At 35.8% G+C, this 16,312-nt stretch overlaps 1 protein-coding gene across 1 annotated transcript in view; it reads right to left on the reverse strand.

Moving 5' to 3' along the window:
• Positions 1–16,312, reverse strand: part of dock4a (dedicator of cytokinesis 4a) — a 67,931-nt gene that overhangs the window by 42,741 nt on the left and 8,878 nt on the right. Inside the window, exons 8-17 of the mRNA XM_079808963.1 lie at positions 15,784–15,865; positions 14,091–14,151; positions 13,327–13,459; positions 12,402–12,490; positions 6,637–6,762; positions 5,583–5,707; positions 4,414–4,576; positions 4,166–4,272; positions 3,282–3,438; positions 59–153 (exon numbers count right to left, since the gene is read on the reverse strand). Coding sequence (XP_079665089.1) covers positions 59–153; positions 3,282–3,438; positions 4,166–4,272; positions 4,414–4,576; positions 5,583–5,707; positions 6,637–6,762; positions 12,402–12,490; positions 13,327–13,459; positions 14,091–14,151; positions 15,784–15,865 — 1,138 coding nt within the window. The remainder of the gene's footprint in view (positions 1–58; positions 154–3,281; positions 3,439–4,165; positions 4,273–4,413; positions 4,577–5,582; positions 5,708–6,636; positions 6,763–12,401; positions 12,491–13,326; positions 13,460–14,090; positions 14,152–15,783; positions 15,866–16,312) is intronic.

A 16,312-nucleotide genomic window follows, 5' to 3' on the forward strand; every position in this document is an offset into this window, starting at 1 on the left:
AATATATAATACTATTTCTGCAGTTTCAGTGGTAAAAGTTGCTGTATGTGGTTTATACCTTAACAATTTCAGTGCCATCAATGTCCTTGAGTTTGGAGAGGCAGTCAATTCTGTCCAGATTGACTCTCCATTTCAGCAGGTCCAACATGTCACCTGAAAACAACACAAGAAACTATTTAAATTGGGTTTCATTAATAAAGTGGCTGAGTCAACAATTGCAGAATCACCTGTTAAGTGTATCAACCTTTAGTGAATCAACCATTGATGGGTCCATTAAATCCATTTGCAGATCAAATGTTGCCAAATCAACCACTACTGAACAACTACTGAATCAAACACTGGCAATAAACCAGGGGTATGTTCAAGTTCAAATCGGTTGGGATGTTCCCTTTTATTCTGGATGGCAAGGGCAGTGACTGTAATATTGAGCGTATTTTGCAGTATTAAACACGTATTTATATCGATTTCATCAGGCTCTGAAAATTCTTCAAAAAGAACACAAAGAATGGCCTTCTCAGCTGCCATAGCTGCAACTCTTGCGTTATCAGAACAGAGTGTTCAATGCACCACCGTTTCCGTTTAAAAAACGTTTCGCAACGTTTTGTCGAGGCTGAACGCAGCCCAGTTTTCATATCAGCAGGTGGCGAATCAACCATTAAAGAATTAAAAATTTGCAAATCAACTGTCAACATATCCAGTGGTGGATCATTGATGAATCACCTGCTGACCAGTCAACTGTTGGGTGAATAAATCATTGACAAATCAAATCAATCGTTGATGAATCAATCACTGGTTAATATGTTGACAGTTGATTTGCAGAAAGTTGATTTGCCAATTGAATAATTAATGAATCCAAATCAACCATTAATGAATCTATCACTGGTGAATCAAATGCAGGGGAATCAACCATCAGCATTGGTTGGTGAATTAACCGTTGGCAAATTAACTGCTGGTGAATCAACAGTTGTCATAATCAATCATTGGAGACTCAAGCACTAGTGAAACATCTGATAGTAAATCAATCACTGGTGAATCAACCTAAGGTGAATCAACCGCCATCATTGGTCTCAACCACTGGCGAATCAACTGGTACAAAATCAACAATTCGCGAATCAACTGTAGGTGAATCAACCGTTGTCATATCAACCATTGGTGAATCAACTGGTAATAAATCAATCACTGGTGATTCAACCTAAAGTAAATCAACCGCCATCATTGGTGTCAACCGCTGGTTAATTAAAGGAATATGCCGACTTTTTGGGACTTTAGCTTATTCACTGTATCCCCCGGAGTTAGATATGTCCATACATACCATTCTCATCTCCGTGCGGGCCATAACTCTGTCTGACACACCCACCGCTAGCCTAGCTTAGCACAAAGACTGGAGGTAAATAGCTCCAGCTAGCATACTGCTCAATAAGTGACAAAATAACGCCAACATTTTCCTATTTACATGTTGTGTACTAAGACAGATGGAAAATGAAATGTTGCTATGTTCTAGACCGATATGGCTAGGAACTATACTTTCATTCATGCGTAATAATCAAGGAACTTTGTGCCGTACCATGAGTGCAGCGGCGCAATGATATTACATTACATTTACATTACATTTATGCATTTGGCTGACGCTTTTATCCAAAGCGACTTACATTGCATTCAAGGTACACATTTTACATTTTGTCAATTCTTGCTTTCCCTGGGAATCGAACCGATGACCTTAGCGTTGCGAGCGCCATGCTCTACTGTTTGAGCTATAGGAAAGTTATTATACAGGAAAGTTAATATTACACAGCGCCTGAAAATAGTCCCCAGGACGCTCCCTGTGTAAGCAGGTTGTCACGTTGGTTATGTTGACGGAAGTTAGCCTATTTTCAGGCACTGCGTAATATCATTGCACCGCATCATTGCTGCACCCATGGTACGGCAGCAAAGTTCCTTGATTTCTACGCAGGAATGAGAGTATAGTTCATAGGCATCAGTCTAGAAAATAGCAACTTTTCATTTTCCGTCGGTCTTAGTACACGATGTTACTATACACATCACAACATGTAAATAAGAAAATGTTGACGTTATTTTGTCACTTATTGAGCAGTAGGCTAACTGGAGCCATTTACCTCCAGTCTTTGTGCTAAGCTAGGCTAGCAGTTGGTGCGTCAGACAGAGTTATGGCACGCACAGAGATGAGAATGGTGTGTATGGACTCATCTAACTCTGGGGGATATGTTGAATTAGCTAAAGTCCCAAAAAGTCGGCGTGTTCCTTTAACTGGTACAAAATCAACCATTCACGAATCAACTGTTATCAAATCAACCATTGCTGAATCAATCACTGGCGAATCAACCAGTAATAAATCAATCACTGGCAAATCAACCTAAGGTGAATCAACCCTCATCATTGATGAATCAATCACTGGCATATCAACATAAGGTAAATCAACCGTCATCATTGGTGTCAACAGCTGGCGAATCAACCAGTACAAAACGATACCATTGGCAAATCAACTGCAGGTGCATTAACCAGCATCATATGAACCATTGGTGAATCAACCTCTGGCAAATCAACTGGTCAAATGGTCTATGAACCTTTAAAGATGCCTTTCAAACATTTATATGTGATGGGACAATGCAAGAATAACAAAGGAATATATATATATCACAATACTTACGCATGTGATTTTGTCTATAGTTTAATATAGCTCAAAGGTCTAGAGATGAAGATAATCAGTCTCAAGCTTCAGGCTTTTTAAAGTTTAGCTGAGTATAGATGCAAAATAAACTGAATCTAACTTGGGTTCAGTGCCTTCGGTTAAATAACAGCCAGATGGCCGTTGATATGTGTGCAGTTGGGCGAAGGCGCGGCAGAGCCGCAGAGACACTGGGCGAACTTCCAAGGTCAACAGAGGCAGGTGTGGGCTCAGCCCGCTGTGATCTTCGGTCCAAACGCAGACCTCTCTGCTTTCTGCCACTGTTACCATGACATTCACCTGCTGAAGCGCTCAGATCAATATATCACAATATCAAGGTCGTGATGCAGAGACGGGGCCATATGGCACAAAGACAAAAGGTATTTCTGAAATCACAGCTTTCCAACAGACTGGATTGGATAGATTTGAGATCATTTGGAACAGTTGCCCGAGATGTTCGTTTTTATTACAATAGACTATTTACTTGCTGGAAATTGTATCGGTTTTCTTCTTGATGCGTTTGTCCCAGTTCAGATTTAACTTAATTATTTAAAAAATGAGGTTTTATGGCATTTTGTAAAGAGGAACTTTGTCTCACCATTCTGAGTGAGTTTAGTGGAGCAGAGAGATGACTGAATCCAGAAGGACTCTTTGCTGTTCTTTATTGTCTGGTTGTTGGCTGGCTGGAGGCTGGCTTTGGAAAATGGCAGTTTGAGGTACCGAGCAGGATCCTGAAGATCAGCTGTCTCTTCACACTGTTATGAGAGAGAAGTTCAAAGACAAGTTAATAACATACACACATACTCAGTGAGACCATCGGGGTGATTTAGTATGAATTTTCAAATCGCCACACTTTTCGCGTGTAGTCATTCACTTTTCATTCTACTATTTGCGTTCATAAATGACTGCATTGGAAACTAATTGTAAATGTATTTTTATCTAGTGGAAACGTTTGGTACTGCGTCCAAATATCATCTTACTGAAAGCTCATTTGTTGAGATATCAACCTCAAATTCGGAAAACACAACTTGTTTAGATTTATGGCTTTGAGGTTCTCGCAATTTTGGAGTAAAATATGTTTTGCAAAAAATATATTTCATATAAAATGTAATCATTTCTCATTTTCATTTTCAGGTCTATGCTCGAAAAGTGGTTAACAGGTGATAAATGGATCATAATAATAACATTTACTACCAAAAAATACCCTAAAAATACAAACATTGTCAAACTAAAATATAGTTTATTCATTTCATTAAAATAAAAATAAATAAACAATTCTGGCATTTTTGACTGTCACAAGGGCAGCACCAGAGGGTTAATGGTGCCAGAACAATTAATTTTTGGTTGTGTAGCTGGGATTTTGACCTCACAAACATTCACTGATAATAAAAATAATGATAATAATCTTCATAATCATATTATTTTATATTATATAATAATAAGATTCATACACTTAGAGACATTCACAAAGACACACAGTACCTTGTGGACAATGAGTTCATGCGTCCCATCAGGCAGCGGTCTCCCATTGTCCTGCATCAGAGGGACAAACGAGAAGCCAAAAAGCTTCTTCTCACCTTTTTCCTTTGCTGCATGAACAGAGAGAACAGTGGTTATGTGAAATGAGTCAATAATGGGAAAGTCTAAAATCTCAGAAGGTGGAATAACAAGTAGACGTAAAATCAATTTTCAAGAAAAAAAGTGCATGGTGAAGCATAGCGGAATCTTACTGGAGCAGTGCCTGAGCTCGAAGCGCAAGTGTGTGCCGTGAAACATCTCCAGAGGGATGGGCAGTTTGATCTGTTCGGTCCAGCGAGGGCTGTTACTGTGATACAGGACAAAAGAGCGGTGCTCATCTACTCCTGGCTCCCCGGAGCCGCAACAAACCAGACCCTGAGACAGAGAAATAGAGAACGTGAAACTGACCCTAACAACATTATTAATATTTCTAGTCATAATTGTGAACCATTCAACCTTGCATAATGTTTTTAAGTAATCATGAATTGAAAATTATACAATAATTTTGTACATTTTGTGTCAAAAATTGAAAACCAAAAATGCTCTTTTAAGTAATTAAATAGATTAGTTCACGTTCAAATAAACTTCCCAAATATAATAATCCAAGATATCCATGTCTTTCTGTCTTTAGTCGAAAAGAAATTAAGATTTTTGATGAAAACATTTCAGGATATTTCTCCATATAATGAAAATCAATAGACCCCAAACGGTTCAAGGTCCAAATGAGAGGTTCAGTACAGCTTAAAAAGGGCTTTAAACCACATCAAACGGTACCAGACGATCAATAAGGATCTTATCTAGCGAAACGATCGGTCATATTTTTTTAAACAAATAAAGTTTAAGTTTTATAAGCACAAATGCTCGCCGTGCTCTGTTCAGTGATGCGCGCTCGTGACGTCACTTAAAACTAAATTACGTTGAAAAGGTCTAATTATGTGTCATTGTTGAAAAAAAATCAAATAATTACATATAACAAACTAAATAATTTCTCTGCTGATGTAATCAAGAACTTATGGGCAGGGAAAATAATTACTAAAATAATTATTTAGATTTATAATATAAATCATTATTATTTTCTAAATAATGTATGAATTACTGCTAAATATTCTCTTTTACTCAGAAAAATGTCTCATTACTGAAGTTTAATGTTTTGAATGATGGTTCACAAGCTCAATGCATATAATTCTTTGATAAAATACACTTCTACTTCAAGACAAGAGGAATAAAAAAAATGTACAAAAGTGACACAAAGCTGAACACATATTAAGTTAATAAAGTGGAAGAAAAGATTGAAATAATACATCTGAAAACTGAAAAGTGCTATAGACATATTTATTCATTTATACGCAGGAAACAAATGACATCCAGTGATGGTTCTCACCTTCAACAGCTGCCCATCACCTCCCAACAGATAGACGGTGACTTCCACATTACGTGCCACACTTTTTCCACCTTTCTCAAATTCACCCTTCTCAAGGGTCACATACAGATCATTTCTTATTTCACCTGCAGAATGAAGATAACCGTATCTCATAAATCGTTTTCGACCAGCACAGCACTTTCAGGCGGTTATCAGGTGTTGAAATCAACCTATCTGGAGAGCTTGCTGAAAATAGAGTTGTTTTTTCTATTGTGTGCTGATACATTGATAAGTGACCATGAACATGACCATGTTTGTTTACAATGTATTTCAATACTTTTGTATGTATTTATGTAAGGCACATTCCATTAAACACACAGTAAATACTATACAATCTATGAAGGACAACAAAAATGTTTCTTTTGGCAATCCACACTTTAAGTCAATACATTTCAGCTCCTCAGAGATGTTAGAAACACCACAAAACATTTCTAATTACTCTGTCAACACATGGGGCTCAAAGGTGCTTCATCGCCAACTGAGGGTGGGAAAGCAAATATCAAATAAAATGTGGCCAAACCAATGCATTGTGTAATAAGAGAACATATTTTTCATTAATAACTCCCACTGCTTTTTCTCTTTAGTTGTGTATGTATGTACGTATATTATGTGACAGCGAGCAAAACAAGAACATCCTGTAAAATCAATCTGATTTTGTACAACATTGACTTTTTTCAGACTGTGCTATATTTAGTAGGAGTGCCTGTGTTATATTATGGTATAAATTACACTGTTATATCTCAAAGTTCATGGTAATTCAATACAAAATATTATTTTGCTCCTGTAAAGCCTCTATTCACACTGCAAAGCAATTAATTTACTGCATAATGATGACAGGATTAAACCATTACTACAGATATCACAGAGCAGCCACATTACCTTATGATGATGTCGTTAAATGACAAAAGAAATCGTAAAACTAGAGCTTTAATTTGCATAACAATGCAAAACAGAAATCCAATTGTAATGTGATGTAAAAAGGCAGCATAATGACAACAAAACGTGATTATCCCACCTGGAATGATGATATCGGAGAAACCCAGCCTCTTGGTAATGGAGACGTTGCGGGTGAAAAGACGCATGTAATCCTTACGAATCTGCTCCATATCCCCGTGTAGGAGCTGAAGAGAGACATTAAGGCCTACAAAACAAACACAAGCGCATTTTAATGAGCCTTTGCGGTAACATCTGACAATACTGTAACATGAGAGTCCATGACAGGACAAAAACAGCTGGTTAGTAAACATTAGAACATAATCCTAACAGAATGTGTATTATTCGATCACACTTTATTGGGTCCAGTTTAAATAGTTTCACTACTTATAAACCAGCATTTTATTATGAAATATAAACGCAAATCTCACAACAATACATTTTCCTATGAATACTGTTTTCATTCTTCCCTGGGGAAAAGCTTTGTATTTTTTTTTATTTTTTTTTTTTATTGAGTTTTCATCGAAGTGGACCAAGACCTCAGGACTTGAACCACGAATACACAAAAATATTCCGGATTCAATGAGTTTATGTGGTTGAAATTTAAAAAAGTAACAAATCCTTCCCTCACGGGTCAATTTGGGGATAGTTCACCCAAAAATAAAAAATTGTCGTCATTTATGTTTTTAGTTGTTCCAAACCTGTATTCTTTCATCTGTTCTTTCAGAATGTTGGTAACCAGACAGTTGACTGTAACCATTGACTTCCATAGTAGGAAAAAAAAAATACAATGGAAGTCAATGGCTACCGTCAACTGTCTGGTTACCAACTTTCTTCAAAATATCGTCTTTTGTGTTCAACTGAAGAAATAAACTCATACAGGTTTGGAACAACATGAGGGTGAGTAAATGATGAAAGAATTTAAATTTGTGGGTGAACTATCCCTTTAACTTAAATTTTTCATGGGGAAACAACAGCACACACATCAGTACACAGCAAAAACCCCAGTGTTAAATTAACACTCCAAAGAGTTTATGAGAGTCCACACTCAAGAGTGTTAAAAAAACTCTGAAGCAGTGTTAAAGGTAATGAGATAATTAAGTGATTAATTGAATGATGATTTACCATTAGTGATGAACACATACTGTTAACAAGCAAAACCACTGAAGGACAATAAAGAACATTTGAGGTCGGGAAGTTCGGTCTGGATTTGATCCGTTGTGGAGCAACTGTGCTCGAACCAGAGCTGTTCAGACCAATCACATTGTCAGGGTGGCCTTTATACGATAATGGACAGATGATCAACAGTAACGTAATCATCCACGTCACCAAAGAGCGCTTGGGTTGAATTCGTTCTAACCCTAAACGGAGAACTTGTTCGTATATGCATTCTACTTTACTATTTCTCTCAAAAATTATAATTGTGTTGTATCCTTAAATTATTTTTTACAACACCGGCAAAGAGCTTTTACACTCATCTTCTTCTTCTACTTCTTCCGGTGTGTGTGCAGTTGAGTTCTGTTTACAACTATCTGTCGCTCAACATACGTCACTTACTCCGTTGCTCTAATTGGTTGCAGGTCTATCCAATTGAGTGCAAAGGCATTTTCTTTCCTGGTTTGGTTGAAACACACCCCAATAATCACAGCCCAATGGAGCAGTATCAGACTCATATTCTGACTAGAATCTGAGTATGACGACGTCAGGCTAGTGTTCCACCACACTTAATGACAAGCATTTCTCTCCCTCCCTCATTTATACTACTGATGAAAGCCAATGATTCTGACATCCGTGCACTAGATTTACACTTTAAAGTCACAACTCTCTTTGAAGAAACACTTTGGGTTTTTTTGTTTTTTGAGTAATTTAATCACAAAGCCGAGCTAGAAGTTGAGTTCTTACAGATGGAAATTTTCGCCCATTCCCATTCCTTCATTTGTCTGAATGACTTTCATCTCAAGTGTAACCCTGCTGTTCATTTGCTGAGGGACACGGCCTGTGGTTTAGATTGAGTGAAACTGCATAATCTTCTTCCTGCTTGATCGGCTTTTTTGACTATCTCAGTCTCTGAGGTCTTCCTCGGGCTCTTCTGCAGGAAAACGGTCTCATACTTCACAAACAACAGATATTACTAGTGCATTCTGGGTAATTTTTTTCAGTTTTGGGTTGCATAGATGAGGTTTGATGGGTTTATAAGCTCTGGAAGCATCATGGCTTCATTATGGTTTCGTAATGTATTCAGAGTAAGCTGCCCACACGAGTGAAATCACCAGCAGTCCATTCATTTTGAAACCACTTGCGAGATGATGCACACCAAGATTGCATAACTACTACTCCACCACCTCCACAAAACATGGCATCAACAACACAACACAATGCACTCAGAGACCCCCACTTAGTCTTACTTCTGTTTGCCTATTTACACCTAAAACGAACATTGTTGTTCCTTTTTTGTCCTGTTAGTATTTTAACCCAGCAATAAAATCAATAACAGTAATTTGGCTTTTATCCAAGCGATTAGCTAGAAGCACTGGCGATTTGCTCATCAAATCATCTCAAGTGACAACAATGACATGAAAAGGGTCAACTGCTCTCGGTGCACGCGATCGATATGACGTTCTAGTTCACACTGATAACCGATGTGTGTGTGACTCATTAATAGCTACTAATGGTCATCGGTTAAAAAGACACTCATTTAGTGTAACTGAATTACTGCAGATGACTGGATCGCATTTACCAGCTGATTGAGATCAGCTTCAGATCTAGCTAAATGAATTACAGGTCTGTGTGGAAGTGTGGAATTCCCACCTTATCATGTTATTCAATGTGCTGAGACATCTATAAAGCCCTAATCGGACGGGATTATTTTTTACAAGTGTAGATGGAGTAATGTAATTTTACCACAGGACGTCTGTATTATTAATTGCCAATTCACACAGGATAAGAAATCTCAGTAAAACTAGCAGAAGTGGGAGGGGTAACTCGATTTACGCACCGCCGCCACCTCCCTGTCGCCATGTGCGTATTAAATTGCTTCCTGATATCATGTGTGCAAACACATATAATATATATATATAACAGTTAGGTCCAGCCAAACGATTTATTAATTAAATTCTGATGGTAATAGATGCTTACTTAAAGCTAATAGAAGATTTGTACCTCTGAAAATTGATTTAGACTTTTTTTATCTGAATGGTAAGCAGAAAGCACTTGAGGTTTGCCACTGAATTGTCCCAACGGCTAAAACAGCTTTTGCGCCTTCATACTTGAAAAACCACGGAAAACTACTTTTAAACAGGAAATGACGAAATATTCACGTACATATTTACAGCGAGTCTATTCGCTCCAGATTAGTATTACCTGAAGTAATTTTTCTGGACCTTTTTACAGAAGGTAAAAGTCGCAATTAATACTGATATGGCACATTCGGTCCGGACTTAAATCACAAAGCTCTGGTAATAATTCCTTTACCCCACCTCTCCATGTTAAACTAATCTAAACTAGACTTAAGTCAATCATTGGAAGGTGGGTCTCCCAAAATAAAAGTGTCTGTAGATCTAAAGCTAGACCAGATTTTCAGATAAATACAGTCACAAGATTGTCTTAGGTAGTCATCATTGTTAAAAAGAGAACAAAAAGCAAAACAAAACAAAACTAATTATAGTTATTATGAATATAGTATACAAAATTAAATTAAATTGAAAATAAATGAGTTATCATTTACAAGAATATAATTTACACAATATACAAATTATAATTTATAAGCTATAATTGACATGACATATTTTACAGACCTCAGCTTAAGTCACATAATATACAGTATGAACAAAATATGAATCAGTGCACCAACCTGCTTCTTTCTTGATTTTGTTTTTGGGGTCTAATAGTATTTTATGCTTGAATATAAAAAAACAACAACATTATATTTCACATATTACATTGTTGCAGCACCTCTCTTCCCAGTCTGTCAGTAACACATTTAGTTACGGTCTCTATGAATCCTTCTGAAAAGTGCAATGTGCTCCGATTGGTCTGTTATACCAGTGTGTTGTGATTGGCCAACTGCTTCAAACATGTTACCACAACTGCAAGCTTCAACACTACTAATGCAAATCAACCAGGCCTTGCCTATTTTGCTTATGACTTGGGCAGGAATTTTTATGTGACATGTTCCTTTCCAGAAGAAAACTCTAGACAATCGAGACGTTTCAGGGAGTTCAGAAACCGTGTTCTGTGATACTACCTTTGGAGTGACTTTGTGCTTTGTAACTTTGCAGACCTTTTTCATGCTCAAACAGTAACATTACACACTAAAGAAAGCTGAAAATATAAAAAAGCATAATAGGTCCTCTGATTTCACACTGGCTGACCTTAATGATTTTTTTAACTGGTGAACGATAAAACTACAGAAAAAATTTAATATATTATCATTGAAGTAGAAGCTTGAGCCATATCTAAAGATCAGAATATCATAGAGACTCTTTTGACCTGGGCTAGTAAACAATTTCCAAACAAACATCGTAGCTAACACATACTGTAGCAACACGCTTTAAAACTGCAGCTCTTTGAGTCATACAGACGTCATAAAAAACAAATGCGGCTGAATAACAGCTCTGCTCGGTCTCTCTGTTGAATACATATTGGCGTATACTTTGACTGCAGGCTTCTTCTGCTGCTCAGAACCTGTTGCTAGGAGAGAACCCAGCATTTCTCTGTAAAGAGTTCTGCTATTTATATCTTAAGAGCAAGAAGAAAAGAAATTCTGCAGCATGATTTGGTACGATTTGAATACTTCAATTAAATGGATCACTTGGTTCAGAAAAATGCTGTTGCTACGACAGACAAAATGTTCTTTAAAAGGGTCAGTTTACCTAAAAAAGTGGAAATTCTGTGAGTCTTATGAAGTTGTATGAAAAATGTGAGGAACAGACTATCATTTTGAAATTTCTCCTTTTTTAAGAATGTCATACAGGCTTGGAATGAAACAAAAAAAGGAAAGTGTGGGAAAATGAGCTTTCAAACTTTTTTAACTGGTGTCTTCCCTTTTGCTAAATAGGTTGGAAAACTTCAACACCCATAATGCACTGGGCATGTTGCTGTCCAAGGCCACTCCCACCAGTCTGCTATGGATACTCTTGACCAGAGTCAAATACCTCCTTGCTTTAGTAGGAAATACTACTTAGCAAACTTTTAGTCATGATGGTGTCGACTTGTATTGTTCCCAGGTGCAAGAATTCAAAGAGTAGTGGAAATCAGTTTGTTTCGGTTTCCAGTGATCTTAAATATAGAGAGAACAAAGCGACGGAAAAATCTCCATATTTGTGGTCAACATTTCAAACTGGATGACCATGGACAGTGTTTTAGGCCAAATAGAGGGGAAAAACTGAAGTAGACATAGTACGATACAATTTTCAGTGCTACATACAATAAATGTTCTGTTAATAATCCTCTGTCGATCCGACTGTCTGTGGGCGGGGATACAAAAATGCTGAAGTATAATCTATAGAAAACCCTGGATTTGTCAAAAGTCTGACAAATAAATGTGCCAAATAACATGGACAAAGAGTAAACATTGTTAATTTATATATGTGACCCTGGACCAATAAACCAGTCATTTGGGTAAATTTTTTAAAATTGAGATTTATACATCATCTGAAAGCTGAATAAATAAGGTTGATGTATGGTTTGTTAGGATAGGGCAATATTTGGCCGAGATACAACTATTTGAAAATCTGGAATCTGAGGGAGCAAAAAAATCGAAATATTGAGAAACTCGCCTTTAAAGTGGTCCAAATGAAGTCCTTAGCAATGTATATTACTAATAAATTGGGATTGTGAGGATCTTACCTGTATTTGAGCCAATATGGCTGTATCGTGAGCTGACCTTCCTGATAATACTGTCATGGATTTGGTACCACTCACTCTCGGTGTTACATCTGTGAATATAATGCACCACAAGTGTATTTCAACCACTTATAATGAGGGCTGTGTGATATATTTGAATATAATTTTCCTGGCATTATGAAATGAAGGAAAATTGGGAACACAGCAATGATTATATTGCACTTTTTTCCCCATGACTTTCACATAAAAATAGAGTTAAAGCCATTTCACATCAAAAGCAAAACAAAAACCTAAAACGAGTAAAGAACGGTGATAAGAACTTGATAAGAATCAGTTCATTCTTTTAATAAGTAAATCAATTCAAACTTTCATTCGAATAACAAAAATTAAATATAAATAAAACTTATAAATACAAATAATATAAGTTATAATTTACAGTACGAAAAAAATCTGAATTGGTGCATCGTTTCTAGTTGTAAATCGGCTAGAAATGGTATGTTCAATTTATTTAATCAATTATAAATTGATTAAATCGATTCATTGTTATTGAATGAATCAATTCAAAACTATTTTTAATAAAAATATATGTAGGCAAAAAAATTATTTTACTGTAATTTAGTTCTTAGATAAAAATGTTTTAATGTGATTGCCTAAAAAGTGGTTTAATCTAAATACAGTATATATAAACATTTTAAGCCCTTAATATTTCAAACATTTCAGAGCAAATACACACATAAATATGCAGTTGCAAATTGTCAATAGGGTGAAATATATATATATATATATATTTTTTTTATTATTATTATTATTATTTTTTTTTAATTAAATATATATATAGAAAATTGCTATGTCACCCAGTCCTAAAAAATGGATTGTACATTAATTAGCTTCATAAAGTCCCTTCAAAAAGTTAGGGTGGGATACTCACGAGTAGATCTTTAGCAAGTGATCGTCCTTGAAGTCAGCTGTTAACAGGTCTGCCACACTAATCACGGCACATCCGTATGGACGTTTGTACTGTGTGTTACTCACATTCTTCTTCTCTCCTGCGACCATTCGCCCTGCAAACACACACATTGTGGATCACACACTGCTTATATGCGAATAAATACATATGCGAACACAAATATATGTCATTTTGCAACATAAAAAAGAGACGTTTTCTTATTCTGCCTCAAAGAACACATAGCACTGTCACAAGATATAATGCGTAATGTGACACTTTAGAAACTCTAGCTGACGTGTCAGTTTTATGTTGCTCTTATGGCAAAATGATTATTAACACTTATAACTTATAATGACGCTTGTCATTACATAAGACATAATAACAATCGTTACACAACAAACACTTCCCAGTTCACAGTGACATGACTTACATACATGCAAATGAGCATTAATCTATACTGTAACATCACAGTTTTTGTACCGATGCAGGCCATGCATGTAGCGACGACTGCTACACAGACACAAAGGTGACGTTTACAGACAAAGACACCATCTTGGTCACATTTGACTTGTGGCCTGTCATTTAGCCGTTATAATACTGCCACAACTATTGATGTAATTTGATGTAATCTCTCAGGAAGTGCACTATCAAGTTGTGAGACCCATATGACTCCTTTGATAGGGTAATCTAAGGCATTATGACAGGTCACACGACGAGAAAAGTGATATGCATCCAACAGCTCTTACCTATTCTAAAAATATGAGCTACAACATACACATCTTTGCGAAGATCGCTACTTCCCAAATCCTTAAAAAAAGACAAATGATTCATTGAGCAGCATTTACTGGATTCCATGTACCAAACATTTCTCTAAAACTCTTTTTAAAAGTTACTATTTAATCGATCAAATACAAATCTGGAGAAAAAAATCTACATAAGGGCTGTCAGTTTAATGTAATTTACTGCTATTAAATACACAAAAACAATGCAATGCAATGCAACAAAACAATAGTGGTAAAAGAACAAAAAGATATAAAATAACAAACAAAACAACCACAAGAGCACAAGAATTTAAGTATTTGTGTGTTCATGACAATATTCTGATAAACAGCAAAACAAAACAATATTTTACAGATGATTTAAATGTCTTGCCATATTTATTATATACATTTGGCAGCAAATGTAAATGTTAAGAAAACACACCTAAAATAGTTATTTTCTTAAAAAAATTCTTGCTCAGATTCACACACAAAAAATACATTTTTGAAGAAAAAAATCTAGATTAGGGCTGTTTAAATAAAAACAAGGCAATGTAATGAAACAAAACAATAATGATAAAATAAAAAGAAAGAGCTAACAAAACAAAAAATAAACGAACTGACAAAATAAAACAAAAGATCTAACAAAACAAAAAAGATCCAACTAAAGAACTGACAAAAAACTAAACAAAACAACTAACAAAAGAACTGACAAAACAAAATAACTAACAAAAGAACTGACAAAACAAAAGAGCTAACAAAAGAACAGACAAAACAAAACAATAGAGCTAACAAAAAACTGACAAAACAAAACAAAAAGAACAGACAAAACAAAATAACTGACAAAACAAAACAACCAACTAAAGAACTGACAAAAAACAAAAAAGAAATAACAAAAGAACTGACAAAACAAAAAAAGAGCTAACAAAAGAACTGACAAAACAAAACAGCTAACAAAACAAAAAAGAAACAACTAAAGAACTGACAAAAAACAAAACAAAAGAACTGGCAAAACATAACAACTAACAAAATAACTGACAAAACAAAACAAAACAAAACAAAACAACTAACAAGAACTGACAAAACAAAACAAAAGAACTAACAAAAGAACTGACAAAACAAAAGAGCTAACAAAACAAAAAAGAAACAACTAAAGAACTGATAAAAAACAAAAGAGCTAACAAAACAAAAAAGAACCAACTAAAGAACTGACAAAAAAACAAAACAAAAAAGCTAACAAAACAAAAAAGAAACAATTAAAGAACTGACATAAACAAAACAAAACAAAAGAACTAACAAAAGACCTGACAAAACAAAAAATTAAAGAAATAACAACAATATTTTAAAAGATGATTTAATGTCTTTCCACAAAAATATAATTTCTTAAATAAAATAAATTTGGCAGCAAATGTAAATTGTTGAGAAAACACATTTAAAATAGTTTTTTTTATTTAAAAAATTCCTGCTAAGATTGACACACACAAAAAAATACATTTTTGTTCACAATTAAATTAAAAACCTCACACATTTTCAAAAAATAATGTTCAGTCAAGGATATGCGCTCCACTCTGGAAACTATTTAATCCACAATAGCACCAGATCGATTTAATGCAACAAAAAAAAGCAAGCAAAATGGACCAAGGACACGCCCTTGGTGCACCTAGAAAAAGTCCATACTTACAACAAAGAGTGTGCACTGCCTCTCAGTCTTCTCTGGAGACTTAGGTAGCCCTTGCTTATTGAGGCGCACAAAGAACCTCTCACTGCACAGAGAGAAAGAGAGAGACGGTCAGGTTCACCACAGACACGCCATGAAGCATAAGGAATCACAGCAAGACTGGTGAGAGGGCGAGTGTGTGTACATGTGCGTCCACAACTGCATGCGTTAGTGGGTTTCCTCTGACACTTGTGCTAGGTAATTACAAGGAGAAGCCCATTGAGGCTCAATATCTCCTCGATTCTCCTTCACTTTCACTAAGTGCCCTGGGGCGTCACTCGTTCTGAATAATTTACAACGAGGAGGGGTGCCTGAACAGTACACTCCCTAACATGAGTGGCGAGAGAGAAGCAGGGAGAGAAAAAAAGGAGACAGAAACCAATGAAAAATTCAACAAACACATAAAGGCCTTAGTTCCATCATGGATGTGAAACTAAAACATCCCTCAGGCTGATGTAGAGCGGTAAACAGAAGCATTGACGTCGCAGTCGAA

This window comes from Gobio gobio (genome assembly GCF_949357685.1).
Source record: "Gobio gobio genome assembly, chromosome: 25".
In the NCBI taxonomy this organism is placed as follows: domain Eukaryota; kingdom Metazoa; phylum Chordata; class Actinopteri; order Cypriniformes; family Gobionidae; genus Gobio; species Gobio gobio.